Below are 27400 nucleotides of genomic sequence, written 5' to 3'. Positions count from 1 at the left end.
TTAGTATACTCAAATTTAAATAAATTAAACATATTTTCTCTAATTATTAAAATCCAAAAATAGAACTGCTGACTCTTTTCTATCTCCTGCCTATCCAAATTTCCCAGTGTCTACCAACAATGTTGAGATAAAACTCCTGCTTATTTTTATGCATTATTCTTTGACTACATACACTTTCTTTTTCTTTTTTAATGTTTTTGATATATAACTATGTAAATTTAATGTGTACAACTTGTTAATTTGAAACATGTATATGCTGTAATATAATTGCCATTGCAGTGATAATTAGCAGCACATTTTTTTAAAGAAATAGAAAAAAAAATCATCATATTTGTATGGAACCACAAAAGACCCTAAAAACCAAAGCAATCCTGAGAAATATCTGACTTCAATTATACTACAGAGCAAGGATAATCAAAACAGCATGGTGCAGCCATTGTGGAAGACAATATGGAGTTTCTTCAAAAAGTTACAAATGGAACTGCCATTTGACCCAGTAATTCCACTTCTAGGTATATATCCCAAGAAAACAGAAACAGCAATCAGAAAGGATATATGTACCCTTATGTTCATAGCAGCAAAATTTACAATAGCTAAGATTTGGAAACAGCCTAAATGTCCATCAGCAGATGAGTAGATTAGAAAACTATGGTACATCTACACAATGGAATACTACACTGCTGTAAAGAAGAAGGAATTCTTACCATTTGCAGCAGCATGTATAGAACTGGAGAGCATTATGCTAAGTGAAATAAACCAGGCAGTGAAAGAAAAATACCACATGATCTCACTCATTTATGGATAATAAAGAACATTATAACCTGGTGAACCAAAAGATAGATACAGAGGCAGGGAAGCATCAAATAGACTGTCAAATTATAGCAGGAAGGCTGGGGAGTGATGGGGGGGATGGGTAAGAGATCAACTAAAGGACTTGTATGCATGCACATAAGCATAACCAATGGACACAAGACACTGGGGGTGGGGTAAGGGCATGTGCCGGGGGTTAGGACAGGCCAGGGGAAGGTCAATGAGGAAAAAAAAGGAGACATATGTACTACTATTTGTAATACTTTAAACAATAAAAAAATTTAAAAATAATAATTGCCAGTTAATATTATTTTTCCTGTAAAAATAGATGTCAGTTATTTATACGTAAATTTACATATTTAGTGGTGTGTAGTCCTCACAGTAGTTATAAACTATCTACAACTTTATTGTTCTCGAGTTGCTGAATTTGATTTATATATCAGAGTTCATCATTGACTAGTCTTCTCAGAAAATAACACAGTGATTTATTTATTGTTAATTTACATCTGAGGATGTCTCTCTGCCACCCATGCACATCAATGTCCACTTGGCTGAGAATAGATATCTTTGGTCCCAACTCATCCCCATTCAACACTTTGTCACCTTTGTTCTGTCTGCTGTATCCTGCCATTTCCTGGTCAGCAAATCCTGGTGAGCCTGACTTATCCTCCTTTCTCTGGATTGGAACTAGGGTAACTGTATAAAACAGAAGATCCAAGTAGCAGTGGCCTGAGTCAAAGGTTTTCCTTCCTGTCATATAAAATATTTAACCTATGCAGGTTATAATAGAGGATCCATGTCATTAAAGAGATTACAATGTGGCTTCCATCTCAAAGTCCCTTCATGACTAAGATGGATTGATGGCACCACTCTATGTCCTAATGGGAAGTAAAGGAAGGCAGGTGAAGGGTAAAGGAGTGAGCATACCAATTTAGTTGGCACCTTTAAAGAATTTCCCCATGAGCCCTGATTCAGCAGCTTGCAAGCAGAAGCCTCACTAATTACCTTTCGCTATACAGGAGGCTAGAAAATGGAGTCTTGTAGCTGGGCATATGGACACCAGAAACAAAATAAGGTCATTGTTAAAAATGAAGGGGAGAATCAATATTGGGTGGGAAGATAACTATCTCCGTCACAATAGATGACATCAATTTTCTTCTTAATGCTTACAGAATTTGTTTTTGAAATTCATAAAAATTTCTGGGTCATATCCAAAAGGATCTTTTTTCATTAATTTCACCTTGAATTCTTTTGATTTGCAGATCAAGAACTCCCCCCTCCCCCTGCTTTAAGTAGGTTTCTTTACTTACACTATAAGTATTGCTTCTGCCATAACAAAATGCTCAGACTGGGTGGTTGAAACAAACAAATTTATTTTCTCACAGTTCTGAAGGCTAGAAGTACAAGGCCAAGACACTGGCAGGGTTGGTTTGTTCTGAGGCCTCTCTCATTGGCTTGGCCATCTTATCACTCTGTCTTTACATGGTCTTCCTTCTTTGCAACACTGTGTCCATATTTCCTCTTCTTATATGGACATGGGTCATATTCAATTAGAGTCCACTGTAATGACCTCATTTTAACTTGTTTACCTCTTGAAAGACCCTTTCTCCAAAATTAATCACAGTCAGTGGTATTGGGAGTTAGGACTTCAATATATGTATTTTAGGGGGATGCAATTCAGCCAATAACACCATATTCTGTAGAATACTTAAAATCATTGAATTGATCATTATTCTTTATCTTTCATACCTATTATCTTTCTTCTGTCATCTTGTCTCTCCATATCACTGATCCAATTCTTCACTCTAATGCTTGAAACAAAGACTATATTTCCCCACTTTATTTTGGTTTTTCTTACATTTTGTTCATGTTTTAGTTATTTCTTTTTGTATCCTTCCCATTTCCATTTTTATCATTCTCTGTTAACGTTTCATAAAAGCTATATGCTTGCTGCACACAACCACAAAATTTCAGTAACATTCACAAGAAGCACATATTTTGATGGTGGGCAGTCAGCTGATCTTGGATCAGTTCCACATGTCTCTCATCCTCCTCATTGGATCAATGCCATCATAGCAATGGCAGAAGCACAAGAGGGCATATGCTCACTGGCATAAACCCATTTCAGGTCCTTCCTGAAACGTGCTAATCGATTGGCAAAAGCAAGAACCCAAAAGTCAAAGGCAGGAAATACATTTTTCCCACTAAAGTGAAGGGGAAGGAGTGATAATTTTGAAAAATAATCTAAACTACTACATCATTTTCCATCTTTTGAGAAACCTTGAGCTTCAATCTCCTAAAGTTTTCCTGTTTTGCTTTATAAAATATTTTTTCAAATAAATGCTCTTTTCTAAGACCTCAAGGTAATGCTCATTTTCCCTTACACTACAGAATATTTTCACAGGACCCAGAGTATTTCTTCAATCCTTGCATGGGAAGAAATCTATTCAGACCTGCTAGTCACCACCAGACACGTGGAAGGAAGTTCTTAGCTCTGCCCCACCTACCACTACTCTCTGCTAAGGTCCTGACATCTGTGTATCTTGCAAAAGGTTTTCTAGTGCCATATGCAGAAAAGGGACAGAAACTCCTCTTTCTCTGGCAGTGTCTCCAACTAAACTGAAGCATCACACACAAAGTCAGCAGGTTTTGCTTGAACAGGACAGGACTTGAAAGATTTCATTGCTGGCATGCACTGCATCCAGTGCTCCTCTTGTCTACAGCTAGTGAACAAGCGTGGATAGTGCTAAACTGTCCTCTGAAAAGGCCTATGGCTATTTCAAAGGAATCTCGGAAGGCCATGACATGCACAGCTCTCTGCTACCTGTTGACTGTGCCAATGTTCTGCTGCCTTAACTGATTTAAGTTCTGGTCTATTCCCTCCCAGGTCTACACTAACCTACTGAATGTCTTGAGTCTTCCCTAGGCCCTTCAATATAGGACTCTCCTGAATGCTTCCAGAAAGAGGACTACAACCCTAAGTAACAAAGAATCTTATAACTTCAGTGCATACAGCCATATTTCCTAATTAGGTTGACATCACTATCCAATTTAAGGATTTTTTTTCTTTCTTCTGAGATAAACCAGAGTATCTCTGATGGCCCAGCATATTAAAGTCCCACCATAAATGTTTCTTATGTATCTTTACATAAAAGGACCATAATATTTCTTATGGGTCTTTACGTAAGAGGACCATAAGAAATGTGCAATGAAGGAATGAACAAACTTTGAATGTCAGCCTTTCAGAATATGGTGCACTGAAAACAGTATATTAAAAAGAAAATTAAAAAGAACTACAATATTCTGGGAAACAAATAATATTCCATATTGCCATAGTACACTGTACCAAAGAGCCTCTGTAACCCACCTTATTCTCCCTTTTTCCTTGATACGCTGCACAATTCGGCTGGTGGATTTGATGTACAGGTGCCGGTGCAGTTCATCTATGAGAACTAAGTGAAGATTCATCTTCTTGCTGTGAAGCTCCAGCCTAAGGTCACTCAGTCCTTCTACTTGGAGCAGGGGGCCCTCCAAAGACTGGACTGCTGACACCTAGGAAGGGGAGGGAAGACAATAATGTATAATAACTAAGTACTCTAGAAATATTCTAAATAGGAAGAACTATTTTTTAAAGATACTGTTAAAAGAGAATCTATGAAAACCTTATAAACGTACAGTAGACTTTGTAGAGTACCGTAGTCCCCCTTATCGGTGGTTTCACACTCAGCAGTTTCAGTTACCTGTGGTCAACCAAGGTCCAAAAGTATGAAATGGGGGAAAAATACAGAAATAACTCTGAAGTTCTAAATTTTAGAGCATGCCTTTCTGAGCAGTGTGATGAAATCACACACCATCCAGATCTACTCTGCTCAGAACATGAATCATCCCTTTGTCCAGCATATACTTACTACATACATACACTATGTCCCCATTAGTCACTGAGTAGCCATTTCAGTTATCAGGTCACTGTCACAGTATCACAGTGCTTGTGATAAGTAATCCTTATTTTGCATAATAATGGCCCCAAAGTGCAAAAGTAGTGATACAGGCAATGGAATATACCAAAGAAAGCCGTATAGTGCTTCCTTTAAGTGAAAAGTTCCCAACTTAATAAGAAAAAAAATTGCATGGTGAGATTGCTAAAATCTATGGTAAGAACCAATCTTCTTTCTGTGAAAGTGCCTAATGTATAGATTAACTTTTATAACAGGTATGCTTCTAAAGGCAGAAACATAGTACATATAGAATTCAGGTACCCATTGGGGATTTCGGAACACATGCCCTGCGAATATGGGGTGACTACTGCACAATGTGGCTAGGCCTCGCTCTGCCTTGAAGGATTTAGCATCTGAGACATAGAATGCTGAAGAAAACAAGCTTGATAAAGATAAGCATGAAGGCATCTAACATACCAGCAAAGCCATACATACAATTAATTCCTACATACACGGCCTATCAATGGACACAAGTAAAATGAACTCCCCAATTAAAGTGATTATATCACGCATATTCTCACAAGAATTCCACATGCTAATAGTTTAAATTAACTTTCAAAGCTAGCCTTTTAAGTCTAAACAGAAGCACATTATAAATGTTTTAATAATTCTTATGATGACCATGAACCAGAGCTTCATTAGCCTGAGTCTACATGTGAGTTTACATAAAGTCAGTCTCTCTTTCTCATATACACATACACAGGGAGGTCAATGCAATTTTACATGAATGCTACATGAGGACAATAGCAGTCATCACTGCTTGGCTTAACCCAGTTTGATAGAAGAACGAGGATTTGAACAGTGAACAGAAGATAAACTACGGAGAGGGAGATACTCCTGGTGTAAAGTGCTATTTGGGAGATTTTAAGACAAAATGGATTGGATGAATAAAAATGGTGTAGGAATGCCTACAACAAAGGGAGAAGATAGGGAGGGACTCAGGGAACCTGGAGCAACTCATTTGGAAACCAAAGTGTATAGGTTTCAAAAGAAAAAAATAGCATGTATGATCCGATCCCATTTATCCATGTATATGAAATTATATTTATGCCCTTATGTATAAAGATCTTATATATTTTTAGTGAAAAAAACTTAAAGTGAAGAGAATATTGAGGAGAATATTCACCTTTGGAGAACAAAGGTGGAAGGAAAAAAGCACAAAGAATGCAAATGTAGTAACAACAACAACAGAGAAGAGATGCCCACAAGCTGAACTCAGAGGGCAAAGAGCACACCAAGCTCCCTGAAGGGATTAGCATGTGATGACTACTGCCTGCTGAGGTCATACTTCTAAATATTCCTACGATGTACAAATAAAGGCAATAACTAATAATGCTTACTTCAGGGTAAAAACATTAAATGTATTTATGCAAATAAACATGCTCCTAAAAAATGAAGCATTTAGACAAAAGCAATAAGTGGTGAAGGCCATGAAACATACCAGTGGTTACGTGTTCATCAGAAATCTATACCAATATACACAGACATGGAGGCGTTGTGGACGGTGAGTATGGACAGCTTGGGAGCTGCCAAATGCAAAGTGGCCTGAGATGGGGAGGAAAATGCAAAGGCTCACCCACAAACGTATCACTTGTTTTGTGATATGCTAGAATCAAATGTCAGCAGCAAATAGGTTTCCTTACATTTACCAAGAAAGAATGAGGAAATGAAAGAGTGACAAGCCCTGGGCCAGCTCTGCCCTCCGAAGCCCGCCTGTTCATTTTCATGCTGACTTGCAACTGCCCTGCTCTGAGAGCCCTGGGCCTGTGCAAGCTGCAGCAATTCCAAATGGAAAGGCAGCCTCACCAAATGACCAGCGTGTCCCCAGGGAGGAAAAACAACAACAAATTCATTCACACGGATGCTCTAAAATGGATTTTAACTTGAATCTCTAGCAGAGAAAAGAGGACGCGGTAACCTTTAGTGACATCGAAATCCAGAAAATGAAAAATAATTTGGTAAACCACTGGTCCATCATGTAGCCTTATCCCTTAAGGTAATTAAATCCAACTGAGATATTTAAGCTTAAAAATCACCCACTGCACATCCAAGCTTGATTTGTTTGTAGGAATTTGCATGACGATTTTTAGCCCAAATTCATCAAATTCCAAATACAAAATTATATGATGTCAACTTTCAAAGCCACTTAATTAAAATATTTTTAACACATAGGTAAAACAGCACAGTGCCTGGCACCTCTTTATTCTGTGGGCAAAGAAACCTCAGAGGGTGTTTTCAACATGCTTTGATGCAGCATTTTCAGTAAAGTGTTGTTTCCTTCATAGAACCATTGTAACCATATAGATTACAAAGTTTCTGAATATGTCTCATTGACCCAAAATACAGGAATATAAGTACAATTAACACACACACACACACACACACACACACACACACACACTATCAAGAGCTATCTTAAAAGATTTGAAAACCTTACCACAATGAGAATAGAGAATAGTCTCTTGTTTCTATATGAAAATACAGTGTTTTATTTTCTGTCCTTCACTTATTTAGAGTCAGTTTATAAAACTATAATCCTGGAAGCTAGGCAAGGTCACTGTCTTCCCCCTACTCTACCCTCCCTAAGTGGTACTCAAACCAACTTGAAGAAAATAATTGTCAATGCAACATTTGACGCCTAGAACATCAGTTTACTAGCAGAAACCTGACATTTATCTTATCTTGCTTTAAGTAGCCTGTACCAGAAAGTTTACACATAAAGAAAAACTTGGTGAGGCAGCAGCCAAACCCACAACCATCACTGATGGTTAAGTCTGTTGTCCTGTGGATCTGGCTTCCAGGTAGTTATTGACAGTAAGGCTTCACTACAGGAGAAACCCCCCCTATATTTAGAACTGAGCATAATTCCTAATAAAAATACAACTAAAGAGACATTTAATGTATGAGAAATGGTTATTTCATAAATTATTTCACCGTTTTCCAAATGTAATGACTACAGAACACTTCAAAATAATACACTGATGAAACATTAACAGGAATTCAAGAGATGCAGATGGATCAAAGCAGCAGCAAAATGGCCTCACAGGTTAGTGGCTATGAGAAGTTATCAAAATTGGGTTCACAGATGTGACTTTGTGACACTAAATAATGTCACAAATATATATTAAAATTGTAAATAAAAGGTGAAATAGACAACAAACAGTGGAATAGTTCATAGGTAAATGTTGTCTATACATCTACTCACAAGACAATTATCATTCATTCAAACCCCAATGACCTCTTAAGATTCTAAGGTATGCCACACCATTTCGTACATATTACTTACTACAGTAGATAATGAGCCAACTAATTGTATCTAGAATTTCTCTTACATATATTTTAAAAAATTATTTGGGGGCAGGGATGAGATACTACTTAGAAGGGATTTTTTTTTTTCCACAGAATACCAATTATTATCTAACAGAAAATTGGTATTCTACTCAACTTCTCATATAAATAACAGAAATCTGTTTTGGAGTTAAAACAAGTATTTCCTTTAGGATTAGGAAAATAAACAAACATTTACAAAACGTTTTAACACATGAGATTGAACAGGACAGCATGTTTTGTTATTAGAAACCTACCCATTAAGAAAACAGAAATTCTGAAAAATGTTTCTATAACTCAAAAAATAAGTGAAATGCAGTTAAAATACACATAATCGAGAACTTTCAAAAAATTTACCTTGAGATGACAGATAAGTCTACAACAAAAGAAATCTTGGTAATTATGAACTATAGTGCCTATAATTTTTCTTTCCCAGTGTGTTTCTCAATCTCATTTTAGTTTAAATGAGGAAATCATTATTTCACAATTAAATTTGTCTCCTGCCCACCTTATTCAGGCCGATTAGGTGGAAAGATCTAGTTTTGTGCCTTAAACATAAACCAGTAGAAAAGTTTCGGAGAAACACCAAAACTGGCCATACTCAACAGCTGCTTCCCTGAAGAAAATGCTAGACAAGAAGCTACTGGTCTTTTTTATTTATTGTTTTAGTTGGGAGAGGTGAGCGCCACAAAGGTAAATGACATTAGTAACTGTTTCTAAATAGAACTAAGGTTCCAGCTGAAAAAAAGAAAGGAAACTTTTTGTTTAAGTATAAACAAAAAACCAACCTGCTAACTAAACCATCTGCTAGCTAATGAAAATGCTTATTTTGGCAACAATATTCCCTAAGAAAGCAAATGTTTGCAACTGTTGAGTCCAAAACAAATATTTCCTTCAGGACTCTGATAATTAGTTTGTCTCTCTTAAGGAAGCTTTTTTTTTTTTTTTTAATAGTAAGACAACATAAACATTCTGAAAATGTTGCCTTGGCCCAACTTATGGATGCAGTAAAAAGATAATGAAATTTGACTATTCCAAGGAATTGATGCCTTCCCCTTTCCTGTATGTATATTATAAGAAGACACAAGCTAAACAATTTTTTAGAATGGTCTTAACTAAATAAGAACACCAAAAATCTTTGGCTGCAAACAACAAAGAAGCTTTCCTGGGAACTCAGAAGAGGGCAAGTGACTTAAGGCCTCAGGGCTATTGACAGTTTCCTATTTAGACCTCCCAGGAAAGCTGCAGCACAGGGCAAGGCCAAGAGCCTGGAGCAAAAACACCTTTTTTTACCCTAACTCCTCAGCCTATAGCTAATCAGTGATCAAATCAGGCAATCAAAAATGCCCATTCTTAAAATCAGTTTGCTAACATGCTATTGATCCAACCCATTCAGGTGCCCCTTTCCCCTAAGGAAACCAAATACCTATAATGCAGACTCAGCATGCTTTCACCATTATAACAGGATGCCGTCTACCTCCATTCTCCTTACATTACTTTACCGCCAGGGCGATTGCATGTTTTTATTTAATAAACCTTCATCAGCTCAAATGAAGGGTTGTTATTAGTTGAGCTAACAGCCAAATGATAATGCTCCAGAGAGATATCAGTGCTTGTTGGTGCATTAACAAAGAGAGGAGAAGGGCTGAGGTCAAGCACGTGTCAATGTAAATGAGGCGATATTAGGTACTAAAGGCTTAATGCAATAGACTGCCTGGGAGATAATGGAATTTCCAGGATAAAGCAAATGAGATGAAGTTATTGATAAGTGAATGAAGGGAGGGGGGCTGCAAGATAAAGTGCTGTCAAAAAAAGGCCTTTTACTTGTGAATTTCTTTTTTAAAATATCTTCAAATCTATCTTAGAAAACAAAACTCAAAAGAGATCAAATATGACATCTAGCTTCGTGAAACATCCTATTACTGCTGTGAAACACAGATTTGTTCTAAAAACACATCATCTTATTAAGCTATTCTTACGCTTTCTTTGGATTCCCCCTTATTTTTGCTTTTGTCTTATTTCATTTTTTTCTTATACATCAGGGCATTCTACCACAAGTAATTCCCATATTTTATATTTTATTAACACAAAGTCTAGGAAAGGGAAGCCAGGTCTTCTAAGATCCATTAGCACAAGCCTCACAGAATGACAATATCTGAGAAACGAAATGTAAGAATGTTCTATTGTCAGGGACCTTTCAAGGTTGTCAAGACTCAGGCCCTCCACAACTTTACAGATTTAAAAACAAACAAAAAAAAAAACGTGAGGCCCAGAAATGTACTTTTTTTTAACCTTTATTTTTCTTCCAAATTACAAAAGTAATACATGCTCAATCTTAAAAAACACAGAAAATCACAAAGGTAAAGATGGTCCATTTTCTTAATAATCAGATAAAATTATATCTTTTAAGTGATTCTTTCCAATCATTTTCCACACCAAATTTTTTTTGTGAAAATACTGTTATTTTTAAATATGCATTTTTAAAATTTGTTGATACATTGGGAACATACGCCCATCACCAAATATATACCAAAGAGCCTCTTTTGTTCCAAATGGATTTATAACAGATCTGTTCACAATTACTTTCCTGATGAAATTAAACTACACTCAACACTTTATGAGAAAGATAAGAATTGTAATTGCTTATGGAAAAGCTCATAAAAAAAATCCTTCTTTAGTGCTAATCTTATGATTCTTCCAATTCCCAGTTCCCTTCAGAGCCCCATAAAGAGCACTAGAACCTGGATTTCTACTCCAAAACACAAGAGAAGAGACCACCGGGAAAGTTATTCTCATTTACCAAGTGTCCCAAAGTCACTTACACTTGTCATCATGTTATTCTGGGACAAGAAAAAGTTACAAACAATTGTCCTCTTAAGAGTTGGCAAAGGAGGTCTCTGAGAATCACTTCAGGCTCACACTCAAATCAAGACAATTCACCACACTCTCTGCAGGAGTCCCAAACCCATTAGAACTGCTCAGCACTTACACAGCTCTTTACTAACATGAACTATTAAAATCCCACAAAAGAATGTGAGAAAAATATGGCTTTTTTTTTTTTTTTTTTTAAGAGCGAGGCAACCACAAGTAATCAGTACTGGGATGGATCTCAGAGATTACAGACTTCTTTAACAAGCTCCTCCTATCTTGTCAGGACAAGCAAAGGCTACTTATCAGCATTCTCAGACCATCATCAAGTTGAGATGGAGGGCTCCCATCAACACCACGCATTATCACCTGCTGCAATTTACACATGTCTAGGGTCCCCAGGCCACAGACTGACCAATCAAAAGCCTATTCAAGCAACTCCATCTGTGAGGCTGAAACCTGAATATGATGGAGGATGTCAGCAAAGGACCTGTGAATTATTCTTGACTTAGGTTATTCCTCCCACAGACTCGTGTGTAAACATGTACACACACACACACAGAGTCAAGCTGATTAAAACATGTATGCAGTAGTGATGGTGACAGTAGGCCAGAAATGCTACCCAATGTAAACAAGCCCCAGACTACTGCTTTTTCTTTTTACCTAGCACTGTGTGACAGTGATGATGACAATCCTGGCTACAGCATTTTTAATTTCATACTGCCTTCTATTTTTATAAAGCACTTTACCTGTATAAAATTTCATTTTTATTCTCACAACCATTCTATAATATGACAGGGTATTTGTATAACCATAGAAGAAGATAATAAAAACCAGGGAGAGAAAATGATTTCTTTGTCTAAGCTCACAGAACGGGCAAATTGTTGGGTCAGGACTGGAGTTAAGAAGGTCTGGCTTTTAATCAATTTTCTTTGCACTATACCACACTGTACCTAGCCACTGCCTGTCAATAAGTAAATTTGTGCCCCAATTTCTGTCCATTAAGTCCTGGCAATAAGTCAGATAAGAACCCACAGTAAAGATGCAGGAATCAGAGCACCACAATGACAGCTGTGAAGAGTTCCAAGTCAGCCTGAGCCTGGACAGCATCTACCTTAAACCATTACATAGAACTCCTATTAACCAAATAATCACACTAGAAAATCAGAATAAGAGTCAGACACTCAGCTCTATCTAAAAACTGCAATAGAGGACCGCAACAAAGCAGCATCAGTCAAACTACTTATGTGCACATTTGTACACATGTGCCTACCTCAAAGTCATGTCTCTCTTATGTAAATATTTGGTTTCTAATGACTCTAAGCTGGTATTAAACAGAGCCAAGGGCAATTAGTTTTGCTTTATTGCACAGCATAAGCTGCTAGCACCTACAGCAATGGTTCTAAATTTGTCTACACATTGGAATCACCTGGACAATGTCAAAAATTACTGAAGCTAGTGTCCCACCACCTGAGATCTCAATGTAATCAGTCGGCTGTGACCTGGATTTCAACATTTTTTTTCAATTTTAATTTTATTATATTTTTCAATTACACTTGACATACAGTATTATATTCGTTTCAGGTGCACAACATAGTGATTAGACATTTAAAAAACTTACAAACTGATCACTCCAGTAATTCTAGGACGCATCTGACACCATGTATAATTATTATAATATTACTGACTATATTCCCTAAGTTGTACTTTACATCCCCATGAATTGAAGGATTCCATAATGGGCAGAGTTTGAGAAACACTGCTCTACAGCCAAGCTAGCCAATTTCAAATTTCTAAACTTATGAGGTTTAGTACAATAAAATAAAACTTCTACTTATTTAAAATAAAGTAGGCAGACAGCAGAGCACACTAAAAGGGGAGGAGAGTTAATACGATAGCCAGTGCCTATCAGACATCAGGGCTTTTCGAAATTCCAGCCTTCCAAAACAAATCTAAATAAAAAGGGCACTGAGCAGCAAGAAAAGCAGTTGCTACCAAGCCCTGCACTTTGACACTCAAGGAGAAAAATAAAGTAGCCATACTAAGTGTACTTAATTGTGGACGCAAAACCAAGGTTACTTGTTTAATAACTTTATTCTCAGCTTTTCCTAAATCTTTTTGAAAAGAAGATCAGATGCAGGTGTTTGAGGGAATAAGGGGGTCCCAAATGCAGCTAGAAGCAGCTACAGCTAACCACCCTATCATACTCCCACCCCCAGTATTCCTGGTCCCCCTTTCTTGTTTTTAAAGGATATAAAAGGCACTATTTATTCATCTGTCTCTTCCAACTAGTGTGTAAGCTCCTTCAAGATTAAGTCCACTTTCACAGATATACTAATGATCAACAACAACATCACCACGTTCATTTGCCCGTCAAAATATGTGCCAGGTTCTTTTCTGATAAGTTATCAGTACAGAACACTGGCCAGTCTCTCAGGTCAATATTCAACACGAGAACAGATGGACTTTAAGGGTCACTATTTCACTATTGATCACTGATACATTTTTTATCATGTTGTGTGGAAATCTATATGGAATACTGAAACATTTTTGCAGAGTCACTGAACCATTCTCAAGATAAGTTCAATAAGTTCACTAAAATGTTCCAAGTCCTAATCTTTATAGAGCTTTCCTCTCAATACCATTTCCAGAGTCATGATGAGAAAAAAACGATCCTGTGAGATCTCAGAAACTTGCAAGTCAGATGAAAGGGATGGGCATTTTGGCCCTTTTTTTCTTATTTGTACATTAAGCATTTGATAGTGATGATCACCCCTTTCCAACCTTAATATGAGAAAAGAACTAGTCTATTTGCTAATGAGAAAGCTTTACTGGCACCAATAGAAGCAACCTCATTGGTCTACTATTCCTGCTATCGAAGCAATGACAGAAAAGAACAGCTTACCAACTACTCTAACACTAAAATCAATTTGCTGTTGTTGTTCTTAATCCTCAACCAAGTATATTCTTTCCATTGATTTTTTTTTTTTTTTTTGAGGGAGAGAGTAAGAGTGGAAGGGAGGGAAGAAGGGGACAGAAAGAAAGAAACATTGATGAGAGAGACACATCAATTTGTTGCCTCCTGAACATGCCCTGACTGAGACCAGGGATTGAACATGCAACCTAGGTACATGCTCTTGACTGGGAATCGAATCTGAGACCCTTTGGTCCACATGCCGATACTCTAACCACTGAGTCACACTGGCCAGGGCTAAAAATCAACATTTTAGATGCGCACCCTCCCACAGTGAATGGCCTTATTTCTAATTACAACCCTTGGCAAAATAACACATTTAATACTTACAGATTTTGCAACAAACTGATCTTAGTTTACCAACAAATGAAATTGCTTATAATCAACAGTCAATGGATACCCTATGAACATACACTTGATATAGGCTGAACAGGTAACTGATGACACAGAATCTGAAATTTGTCCAGTCAAATCCCAAAAATAAGTCATAGTACTCTGTGGTCTTGCTCATCCATTAGTGCACATGTTAGAGCAGATAAGACTTACTTTCTGAGAAAAATTCTATCTATCTGCCTGCAATAATTCCTTTGAGTGTATAACATGTGGAACAGTCTTTCATTCAGATAGATGTCCATGTTAGGCAAAAAGAAAAGGAATAAAAAATTCTTACCTTGCCAGTCCTACTTCAACTCTTTTATCAGCTCAAAAACAAGTCCACCTTAGAACAGTTTATGAGATTATAACATGGGAACCATCACCTGTCTTACAGTATCAGTAAAAATAATCAATTAATTATAAATAACATTTCTAAGCACTTACAGTGTATACCGTGACTACTTTACATGTATAGCTTAATATCTCATAATCCCTTCAACCACCCTTGCGGGTATGCATTATTGGCAACTCCAACTTTCAACAAAATCAAGTTAAAGAATTAGCTCTAAATCATCAAGCTAGTAAACAGCAAAGCTGGATTCCAAAACAGTCCATCTGACCCACACTAAGCCCCTACTGACATTTACAACCTTGAATGTTGTCCAACAATTGCAAAGGTAAGGTAAATATATTACAAATATATTAATTGCATTATAGGGACTTAAAAAAATGCATTTAAATAGCTGTCTTACTCTCTTTATCCACCTGATATGGCCACATTTTCACAGTGTAAGTAAAATAATTCCACTATACTCTTCTCGCAGCAAAGCACTCTGGGATCCCCTGGGAAGAAGGCAACTATATAAATACAAGTTATTATTATAATTATCAGAATAATTCTTATCTGACTATACAGCTATGGATTCTTTTTTAAAAGGTATATAAATAATAAAAAGACAAAATGATTAAGAGACATTCAAAATCTCTCCACTCCCTGGAAGACTTAGAAATGAAAAAATTTATTTTAGTCACAAGCTTGTGACTGTCAGCTAAAGTGCCTCAAACCTTCTCGCACTGGCTTGGCTCCCACTGATTGAATGAAATCATTGAACTGACTTCTATGGGTTGATAAATCAGAACTTGTGTAAGTGATTTTTGAAGCTCATCTGTGCAATTTCAGTTCTGATGCAGACTTCTACACAAAGTTCCCTTTAAAAAAAGTTCATAAAAATATTAACTATCATGAAATACCTTCCTGGTTAGCACATGCCATGGGGAAGCCACTGCTATTCTTACATTACTAATTCTTCCCAGAATTAATCAGTCATTGTACATTAGAACCAGCAGCTGGAGTGTTTTGAGTGATAATGAAACCTGTAACAAGGCATCTTCAGCCGTCTTTTCAAGACAATAAGGGAATTAAAATTTCAATTTAAATGCAGAGGTTTGAAACACGCTTCACTGGCAAAATTACTTCAATTAATGTGAGTGGAATACAAAGAACAGACTGCAGAAATGTGATGCAGCAACCAGAAATTATGTCATTAATGTGCTTGCATCAACCCCGCACAATGACTGCAAAGGTCTAATTTAAACTGTACATATCACAAAGCTACAGCCTACACTATAAATCAAGTCTCTGATTTCCATGTGATGGATTCAGGCTTCTTGTTGGATCACTTTTAGCTTTTTGTAAGCTAACAACAGCTGTTTACCTTGAAGAAGAAAACAAAAGGCCATGTCTATTTGCAGACATTGCCAGCCTTGACAATTTAATTATTTTATGCAATACTCAGGTTATCGGATCAAAGGAAGAACTAAATATCCCATCTAGAAGCCAAGTCTAGAGCCATCAGACCAGTCTAATGCTGAAGTGGGAACTGCAGGAGCCGACAAGAGCCAGGGTCACCACTGATGTAGTTACTCTGGATTTATAACCTGACTAGGGATTAAATTACTGGGCATCTGCACCTGCCTCAAAATAAAAATGCAAAACCTTTTGTTAAATGAATCCAAGGAAATCAGAGGGTTTTGAAAGACGACATTATTGTGTCTTCACTTTCCTCAGATGCCTTAAGTAGATTTTACTTCTAATATCACATAACCATTGGGAAAGGAAATGTGATTATTTTTTCATATGAAGGCCACTGAAAGAGCAATTACAGACCTTACTGTTCAGTCTTATAAACAAGAGGCCAAACTGAAGAATATTTCCAACCTCTTAAGCGCTTTAAATCTTACCTCCACGAAATCTTCACTGTATATGAGGATATGCCAACGCCCCAGATCAGGCAAGGCAATTACCTCATCTGGAAACCTACCTCCCCTAGGGTTGTTGGGAAAATTAAGTGTATTACCAAATGTAACATACTTAAAATGGTACCGGCACATAGTGAGTATTCAATATATATTAGCTATTATAATTATTATTTTGTTGTAAAAAGAAAAGATTAGAAACTACAAAACCATTAAAAAGCAAGCAAACAAACAAACAAATGGGAGAAGAAAATCAGATCAGAGATCCGAGAGAGGGAGTAAAATGCCTTTTTCTATTTAGTGATATGAAACACTTCCACCATTTGACTAATGACCTGTGAACCATGACTATATGACTATGGTAAGCACAGGGCAGACAGAAATAGGTAAGATACAGCCCCTGCCCTCAATGGCCTACAATATAAACAAAAGTAATTATATTACAAAGAAATACATACAGCTTACGAAAACAAAGAACAGCATCTACGCATATTAAGTACTGATACCATAATAAAAATACATAATTTTTTAAAGAAAAGTATCTAATTACCTGGCATAGTCAGAGATGATAAAATTTGAGCCAAGTTTTAAAGACTAGCTCATCATTTTCCAGGCAGACAGAATTGGGATTAGTTTCAGGGAAATGTATAATCAATTAAAAAAGAAAAAATCTACAGCATCCCTATATAGTAGCAACAAATAACTAGAAATTGTAATTAATAGTCATTGTTTTAACAAACAAAAATATAATACTCAAAAATAAAAATTATGTATGTAATACAGTATCTCTAAGGAATACATTACTAAGCATTATTACAAAGAACATAAATAAAGACTTCAATAAATGTGAGACATGTCCTGTTCATTGAAAGACTTGTTTTACAAAGATGAAATTCTCTTACATTTAATCAAAATCCCATCACACTTTTTGTGGAACTTAACAAGCTGATACTAAAATTCATCTAGAAGAGTAAAGGGCCAAAAATAGCAGACGATTCTGAACAGCAAGGTGAAGCAGCATCTTCACCTGCTACCGAGATATTTTATAAAATTATAGTAATTAAAACCGCATGGTTTCATGTAGACACAGATGAGACCAACTGAACAAAATAAAGAGCTCATAAACAGCCATGCATGTATGTGACCAAGATGGCATTAAATCAGTAGAAAATGAATTCAACAAATGGTCTGGGCCAAGTGGCTATTTATATGGAAGTTAAAATTAGACCTTCAGTTCATACCACATATGAAGATACATTCTAAATGGATTTAAGAAGAACACATAGGAGATTCTCTTTATGACACTGAGATAGAAACAAAAAAAAATTCTTTTTTTTTAAATATCTTTTATTGATTTTTTTACAGAGAGGAAGGGAGAGGAATAGAGAGAAACATTGATGCGAGAGAAACATCGATCAGCTGCCTCCTGCACACCCGCTACTGGGGATATGCCCACAACCAAGGTACATGCCCTTGACCGAAATCTAACCTGGGACCCTTGAGTCCGCAGTCGGACGCTCTATCCACTGAGCCAAACTGGTTAGGGCGGAAAAAAAAAATTCTTAAAATAAAAATCACATAACAGAAAGTGAGAAATTTTATTTCATTAAATTTTGTAACTTCTTTGTAACAAAAGACACCTTAAGCACAGTAAAAAAGATACACCACCAACTGATAGAAGACATTTATAATCCATTCAACAGATAAAGGATTAGTATCCAGAATATATAAAGAATTGCAAATAGCAAAAAGGAACTTCTAAGAAGTGTATCTCATACACTCACCCTTTTCTGAAGGTGACTGTTCTTCCTTCCCACCCACCAACCACATAGTTTTAGATACATAAATATACAAATAGATACATAGATATAGGTATAGGTATAGGTATAGATAGAGATAGAGATAGAGATAGAGATAGAGATAGAGATAGAGATAGAGATAGAGATAGAGATAGAGATAGAGATAGAGATAGAGATAGAGATAGAGATAGAGATATGGAAGGAAGAAAGAGAAAGAGAAAGAGAAACATCCATGTGAGAGCAGAACATCAGCCGCCTCCTGCACACTGCACAACCCTTACTGGGGATCAAGCCGGTAACCTGGGCATGTGCCCTGACTGGGAATCGAACCAGCAACCTTTTGGTACATGGGACTATGTCCAACCAACTGAGCCACTTGGCCTTGGCCTACCCCTGTATTTTTTTAATTAGGAACAAAAATTATTTTCCTCTTCATACCTGAAGAGATGTAGGCTATAGCCTACACTCCTCCTTCTCCCCAAACACCCAAATCCCACCCACAGTGGAAGAAACATCTCCAATAAAACAACGAAGATGACACGCTAAAGAACACAGAGGTGGTATTCCACATGTACGCCTGTCCTTAAAGATCGGTTACATGAGTCAAGCAATTCTTTTACCTAATTGGATTTCTGTAACTTGCAACCAAGAATTTAAAGATGTATTTAATGAAATTCTTAAGAAAATAAGTAAAAAATACACACAAAAAACACTATGCATCATTGATTAGCTCTTTAGTAAATAAATTAGCCCTTAAGTAATAAAACCATAAAATAAAAAATCTAAAATCCAAAAAGAACATAATTAACACAGAAATAAATTCTACCTATTTTTAATATATGGCACTTATTTAAAAGCAGGCCCACTACAAAGAATCATGATTCAAATACATGTGTATATACTAAATATATTCTACAGGCTTATCTATTCTGATTGCTGAATCTTGATCATTTAGCACATATACACATTCTAATCCATTAACCAAAAGTAAAGCTGAAAGGTGACTTTTTTTTTTGTCAGTCACCCTACAGTCATTATTAAGAAAGATGTCACTATAAACAAGATACTCAAAACAGCCAATTCTTTTGGCACTCCCAAGAGCAGACCATTACTAACCTTCTTCCCCAGTGGCAATTGACTATTCATATCTATCACATAAGCAGGTTTCAGAAGAGAATATCATGGCACATCTCACCTCTAGGTTACAAAATTTCCTTAAAAGCTTCTTATGAAGGACTTACAGGAAAATTCTTCTTGACAGTCTGAATGAATTAGAACCACTTAGAGGATTTAACCTGTTTCTCCCGCGAATTCCTCTCAAGTGATTTTTCCAGTATCATAGCCAATCTAATTTGGTAAAACAAAGGTAAGGGACTTTCACCTACTGTGGAAAAGAAAATCCAAATATAGTCCATCTAGCCCGGCTGGTGTGGTTCAATGGTTGAGTGTCGACCTATGAACCAGGAGATCACAGTTCAATTCCCAATCAGGGCACATGCCTAGGTTGCAGGCTCAATCCCCAGGAGGCATGCAGGGGGCAGCTGATCAATGATTCCCTCTCATCATTGATGTTTCTATCTCTCTCTTCCTCTCCCTTCCTCTCTGAAATATATATATATTTTCAAAATGTGGCAGAATGGGCTAAGATAGAGGCTAAAGGCTAGGCTGTGGACTACTCTTGCTTGACAAAGGCACTTCCAAAATTATTTTCTTTCTTATCAATTTAGGGGGAAAACAAAGCCCTAAAGTAAAAATTCCTTCAAAGATTTTGTGGAACATCTAGTATATAAATCTCCTTTAAGTCTCTTTCATGCATATTTCATTCTTTAAAATATGATTCATTAACTTGCTCCCTCTGAAGCTAAAACACCTCTCATTACTATTCCAACATGATTAAAGTACTGATTTCTTACTACTTTTCCAAAGGCAGACAATACATAAATAATAATCGTCTACCATTTCAAACACTGGAATTAGGGAGAGAACCAGCCAGGCTTTACCTGCAAAGAACCGTGAACCCCAAGAGGGCAGTTGGTAATGTACTATGTGAATCACAGAATTCAGAGAGAACAAAAGGGAGTGCTTTGCTGTCTTAGCAGAAATGGCCATTAGCTCGGGCTTCTCTTACCAGCATGTCGGTGGCACTGAGATAGTGCTTGCTGGCCATGCACTGTTCCAGCTTCTGAGGCACTTGCTTGATATTCTCAATTTCATCCAGCAGGTTCAAGACATGCTTATGTTCAATTCCTTCAATCCACAGTTTGCGAAGCTCATCCCGTTTGCAGTGCAGCAGCATCTTGCATGAAAGCAGATTTTCTTTGACCTACAATTGAAAGATTGGGTCAGTCCAAAGTCTTACCAGTCTAAACCCATATCTGTAGTGTTCTTCTTTGTTACTATAAGTATCCATTCCTCACTCACACACTCACTTACTCCCCTTGACCGCTCTGCTTGAAAATTTTTAATTCTGCTTCTGACACTGACTCACTTGGGTACATCTCCACCTCTCAGTGTCTGTATTTTCTCTCCTGTAAAATGAGAAAATTACTCCCAACCTACCTTTGAATGCACCTGGAAAAAAAAAACTACTTAGGATATAAAGCACTCTGAAAATAGGAAGTACCATACTGATGCTAATATATCCAAAAGGGAATGACTGATATGAGAATCTGCACTATTCTTTCATCCCCATTCGTTCCTGCATCTCTTCTATTCAGCTGATAGGTCACTTGGTCCATCCTTCCAGACCAAGAACTTCAGCTAAAGTTTACAACTAAGAAATTGGGCATTCATCTGAACTGACTAAAATGAAGAGAAGACCAGTTTCCAAAGAAAGAGTAGACACATCCCGAGACAATCTCTAAGTAAAAGGAATTGGGACATACCTAGGATTCTTTTTTTCATTCATTTTGATTTTTAAATATTAAATAACACAATGGCTGGCATTCTTGTAGATCTGCACAGTTAGTGGCCAGCACAGGCACGGCCTGACAAACAGGAGGCAGTGAAGAGGAGCAGGGCGGGTAGTCACATGTACATACTTGATGGGTGCTTTCTCATTTTCTACTCTAATGAAAATGACTTTTCACAATTCACAGAACTACTTTCATATACTTTTGACATTCCTTACACGTGTTTTTATTTAAATTAGAATTTAATATTTGTTTTTGGTTTTTGTTTGCGGTGAAATTTATGTGTGAATACATCTCCAGTGTATCATTTGATGAGTTTTAGCAAACGAATACAGCTGTATAATCTAACTCATCAATATGCAGGTCCTTTCCATCACCCTAGAACATCTACAGTGTTTTTGAAAATTGAAAATCTGTCTTCTTCTACAAGATTTGGTATGGTGTTGCACATAACGATGCTATGCTTCTGGTAATTACAACGCTAAATTTCAACATTTTCCCAAGAAAGATGGAAAACATGAAGATAGAATGCTAACATTAGAAGATTTCTTGAGAAAGCATCTCATCTTTTCCTATAACTTTTGGATAATACCTAAGTCATACTTTTATGAAACTCTCCAATGTAAAAAAAAAAAAGCCCTGAGTAAGAAGATTTTGTACTCTCTTAAAAAGCATAATGGAATGATTATTAGCTTCTAGCGGGGTCAGAGACCAGTTTGAAAATCTGTTGAAGATGGTCCTAATTACCTGTACTCCTTCTTGCAATCCCAACAAAGTGGGATTTTTAAGCATAAAGACCAAGAAAAGAAAACAGAAAGGAAGGAAAAGCAAATAAGAGATGGCAGAAAACTTTGGAAGCTAGCAAGACAATAGATGGTTGGTAACTAATTAGCAGAGAAATCTGAAAAATCTTAACCTGGAGTGGGGTTTGCTAACCCTGAGAAGGAGGCACCAAAAATACTGAAGGCAAGAATGCAGCGTTAGAACTTTCTATAAGGACTATTGTGAGCCCTAGACCCACATCAAACCACACAGATAGGAAATTCCCTCTCCCCACAGTAGCCAAATAGGAGGTTTATGCTCTGAAGGAGCTGAGCAAGAAAGGAGATGGGCCAGGAAATGCTAGATGGAAATGCACTGGGTAGAAAACAGGAGGATCCAGTCAAAGTAGATCTAAGCAACAGTAAGACCCTTGGCCCCTTGTGGATCCTCAGCCTCCTTCCAAGGTTGCCTCCAGTAACACTCAGCTTGACTTTTAGTTCCAACACAGGGAACTTACGGCTTTGCCCTGACATATGTAACCAGGGAAAAGACCTGTAGGTAGTGACATAGTGATATTTGAGTTTTCACCAAAGAAACTGCCAAGCATCACTCAATAAGCCTCATAACATGCTCTGAGCTTCATTGTGCCTTCCTCTTACATATAAATAGTTAGCCAAGGATCATCAGACAGTCAAGGAAAGCCTACAACGTGGAAAGATGGGAATCAAAACAACAAAAAAAAGAAAAAAGTACTGGAGGGAAGAGGGGAACAAACTATTCAGGAAACAGTTTTTAAAAAATTGTAATACTAGAGGCCAGGTGCACAAAAATTTGTGCACTTGGGGGGTCCCTCAGCCTGGACTGTGCCCTCTTGCAGTCTGGGACCCCTCAGGGGATGACCACTTGCTGGCTTAGGCCCGCTCCCCAGGGGATTGGGCCTAAGCTGGCAGTCAGACATCCCTCTGGCAGCCCGGGAGCCCTCGGGGGATGTCCACTTGCCAGAGGGGAGCAGACCTAAGCTGCAGTCAGACATCCTTAGCGCTGCTAAGGAGGCGGGAGAGGCTCCCACCACCACCGCTGTACTGGCAGCCATCAGTCTGGCTTGTGGCTGAGCAGAGCTCCCCCTGTGGGAGCGCACTGACCACCAGGGGGCAGCTCCTGTATTGAGTGTCTGCCCCCCGGTGGTCAGTGTGTGTCATAGTGACCAGTCATTCTCAGTCTTTCTGCTGTTAGGGTCAATTTGCATATTACCCTTTCATTATATAGGATTCTTAGGAAAAACAAGAGAAGATATTATATCAAAAACAGAATGAAAAATAACTCTTCAAAATTAAAAATATGATAGGAAAAAAACCAATACAAAGATGAAAAGATATGCTTGAATAAATATCAAAAGAATAAAACATTAAAAAAAACAAGATATAGGTAAAAAGAAGATAAAAGAAAATGAGGGGATTGATCTAAGAAATCTAATACTTGTCAAAGTGGAATTGGTGGGGGTGGAGATGAAAAAAATGAAGTGAAAAAAGTACCAATAAAATAAAAGGTCCAGACCCAGCCTGTGTGGCTCAGTGGCTGAGCCAGGAAGTGACAGTTCGATTCCCAGTCAGGGCACATGTCTGGGTTGTAGACTCGATCCCCAGTGTGGGGCAAGCAGGAGGTAGTTGATCAATGATTCTTTCTTATCATTGATGTTTCTATCTCTCTCTCTCTCTCCCACTCTCCTTTTCTCTCTGAAGTCAATAAAAATATATTTAAAAAATAATAGTAATAAAAGAACAAAAGAATGGGTTTTCAGATTGAAAGTTACACATAGTGTTCAAGACAATGAAGTAAAAACAAGACCCAAGCCAGGGCACACTATTCTGACATGTAAGAACACAAGGGATAAGGAGATAATTTTGTACAAGAATTCAAAGGTGGGGGGATGAGGGGGCAGAAGACTCGTACAAATGACTGTGAATCAGAATGCATATCAGGATTCAAGCTGTCACACAATAAACCTTATATGCACCTATCTCACCAAGCTGGTGAAGAATGTGCTCCATCAATGCAAGAGAAAAAGGAAGAAACCCAGGATCCAGGGAAGGGGGTTGGGGGGTGAACCAATGCAAATGGGAAGCAACAGGATTATTCAACCACTGACTCCAAGAAAAACAACAACAAAATTACACAAGCAAATATAGTATGCTGCCTAGATATAAATATTTATGTAGTTATAATAGAGTAGGCACTATTTAACCAAAAACTAGGATACAACTATATAGAGAGGTTGAGGAAAGAAGATGTGGTGGGTGGGGAAAAGAGTGGGAGGAAGACTATGTCCTCATCTTCCACAGCTGGAAGTTCTTATGTAATATCTAAAACAGAAAAATAGTATAAACATTTTACTTAGAAATAAAGAAATAGAAATATCTGAAGAAAAAAACTAAAAGTAAAAGTCAATTCCTCAGTGTTGGAATTGGGACTAGGCTAGGATGAGGTAGGGGAGTGCTGGTTTTGATCAGCATTCCTGATTTTATTTGATTTTTAATGCCATTCTCAGATCTTCTTGGAGTTCTTGGTCTCTGGGTTAATAACGCTAACTATTAAATCTATTATATTTTAAAATCTTAGTGAAAATCTATTAGAATTTGATTTCTGATATTCTACTCCTATCACCTTGGTTCTATAAATCTCACCTTTTTCCTCTGTAATTGTTACTATGGAAACAGTTAAAAGTAAAATTTATATTATACAACACCCAACTAGGCTCTTGATCAAGAGAAATTTATAGAGTGTCAATAAATCTTGGCCAACTCTTTTTTATTTGGAAAAAGACCATTTCCAGCATTTCACACAAGGATGTACACAATGTAATCAGCCCGCTTACTGTTGCTTACTGCATGAAGGGAAAATGAAAGGCAGGTGGCACTGGGGAAGGGCGCAGAAGGCATCAGGCTGTGTGGAAAACGAGCATCACCATAAGTATTCCCTAAACTGAGTTAGTTAACCAAAGTTGCAGACATAAGAAGCTACAAGAACTTTTAATGCTAAACTGCCCTGAGGGTTCAGGTTTTTTTATTACAAAGTCACAATGATGAAGACATGGTATTTTAAAAGTTGGGGGATGGGGGCAATACCAGTCAGCAATAAAAGGGAAGAAATATGAATCTCAAAAACATTATGCTGAGCAAAAGAAGCTGGGTGCAAAAGGGTACATACTGTATGAACTTCTAGAAAAGGCCGGAATAATTTATAGTGATCATCTCAAATCAGTAGCTGCTTGAAACAGGATGGGGGTGAGGGAGGCTGTGACTGACTGCAAAGAGGCAGCAGGGAACTGGGGTGATGGTACACATTCAAGGGCATATACAGTTGCCAAAACTCACTGAACTGTAGTCAAAAAATATTGCACTTCATTGTATGTAAATTATAGCTCAATAAATATGATTTTTTAAACAGAAAAGAGAGAAACAGGGCTATGTCCAAAAATGAATAAGATCTAAATTTGAGAAAGGTAACAAATTATATACATTTATCTCAAATGCCTGTTTTACTTTTATGAATGTGGTATCAGCACTTGAAATCTATTTACCAGGACAATTAAAATTTAAAATTATGTTCCTTTGCTTCTTCCTTAAATAAATCCATGAAGAGCCAAGCTGTTCAAATCATGACATCAAAACCCAAGTAGAAATTCTTCCTCAAACACAAGTTTCTTTTGCTTCCTGAGAATTTGAGTTAACTTCACAATTGCTCCTCAACACCTGTTCAGCAATGGCAAGAATTTCAGTTTTAATATACAAGAGCTGCAAGTCACTCTAATTAGAAACTATTAGAAAAATAGAAAATAAGGAAAACAGGGCCCAGGAGGTTACTGGGAACAATGTATGAGAAGATACAGATGGCTGAGTAGTTGAGATTTTTGCAAACCCGCCTTGGGAAAGATAGGGAGAAGGAAAACTACCTGGGCCTCTGAATAACACTGTGGTAGCATTTGTGAGAGGAGTGGCAGAGACATCTGTAAGAAAGGCTGAGGGATATAGGCATGGGGGAGGTGGTGAAAAGCCATCACTTTTAAAACCTTAAATCAGAAAAGCACTGAACTTGGATCATGAATGAAGAGGGAGCCCTAACCGGTTTGGCTCAGTGGATAGAGTGTCGGCCTGTGGACTCAAGGGTCCCAGGTTCGATTCCGGTCAAGGGCATGTACCTTGGTTGCGGGCACATACCCAGTAGGGGGTGTGCAGGAGGCAGCTGATCGATGTTTCTCTCTCATCGAGGTTTCTAACTTTCTATCCTTCTCCCTTCCTCTCTGTAAAAAAATCAATAAAATATATTTAAAAAAAAAAAAAGAATGAAGAGGGAAATGCTTCTGAATATGCATATTATTCTACTAGAGGCCCAGCACGTGAAATTGCACAAGACCCAGACCCACTACGCCAGTGGGACCCAGACCCCCGCCGCACCGCGAGACCCATCAATGCACCTCCTGGTGACTGGTCGCTTGGTCATTACGGCTACTGGCCTTTTATAATATAGATATAATAAAAGCATAATATGCAAATCAACCAAACAGCGGAATGACAGATCGGTGGGTGGTGGGGCCGGCTAGCAGGCAGCGCCAGACCAGTCAAGGTGCGTGCCAACAGGCAGGCGGAGGGGACGGTGATGGGGGGGTGGCAGCAACTAGCAGCAGCGGAGGGGCAATTGGGGTAGGGTGGGGTGCGAGACCAGCTGCTCACCAGCCTGCGCAGTCCCCTGATAGGCCCGCCCAGTTGCCTCCCACAGAGGGAGGCCAGACTGAGGCTTAGGACATCCCCTGAGGGCTCCCAGGCTATGAGGCCAGGCTGAGGGAACCGGCCCCCTCCCCCCCCCCCCGCCCAAATGCACGAATTTTCATGCACCGGACCTCTAGTCTATAATAAGTACAGCAAACATGCAAGCACCTCACTGAAACTATAAACTAGACATCTCCTAAAGCTCCCCACATGTAAGGGCTGGTAAGTAAAAATTCATATAACAAATTATTCTTAACTTTAAAAGCAAAAAATATCAAGATGTCTTCTCTTTTTTATAGTAAAAATAAATGTACATATTAGTATTTTATGGGTATTTTCCTGATGTAAGTGTCCAGCCCATTTTTTCCAAAATCCTATAAAACAGGGGTGGGAACGTCTGGTCCATGGGCCATATAAGGCCCAAGAAATCATTTGGTCTGGCCCTGCCAAAGCATTAAGGGTGGGTTAATTAAATGTTTGACCAAATATAGCAGGCTAATTTTTAAGTTGATCATTCATTTTATATGGCCTGCTAATTATATTATAAATATCCAAGTGG

General features: G+C 37.7%; 1 protein-coding gene across 2 annotated transcripts in view; it reads right to left on the bottom strand.

The window, feature by feature from the left end:
* Nucleotides 1-27400, bottom strand: part of EXOC4 (exocyst complex component 4) — a 750050-nt gene that overhangs the window by 689831 nt on the left and 32819 nt on the right. For both annotated transcript variants that reach the window (XM_081102441.1, XM_081102440.1), the window contains exons 3-4: nt 20533-20727; nt 4178-4362 (exon numbers count right to left, since the gene is read on the bottom strand). In XM_081102441.1, the coding sequence (XP_080958567.1) occupies nt 4178-4362; nt 20533-20727 (380 nt within the window). The remainder of the gene's footprint in view (nt 1-4177; nt 4363-20532; nt 20728-27400) is intronic.

Source organism: Myotis nattereri (genome assembly GCF_964212035.1).
Source record: "Myotis nattereri genome assembly, chromosome: 11".
Classification (NCBI taxonomy): domain Eukaryota; kingdom Metazoa; phylum Chordata; class Mammalia; order Chiroptera; family Vespertilionidae; genus Myotis; species Myotis nattereri.
This window is presented reverse-complemented; position numbering and strand designations above follow the sequence as displayed.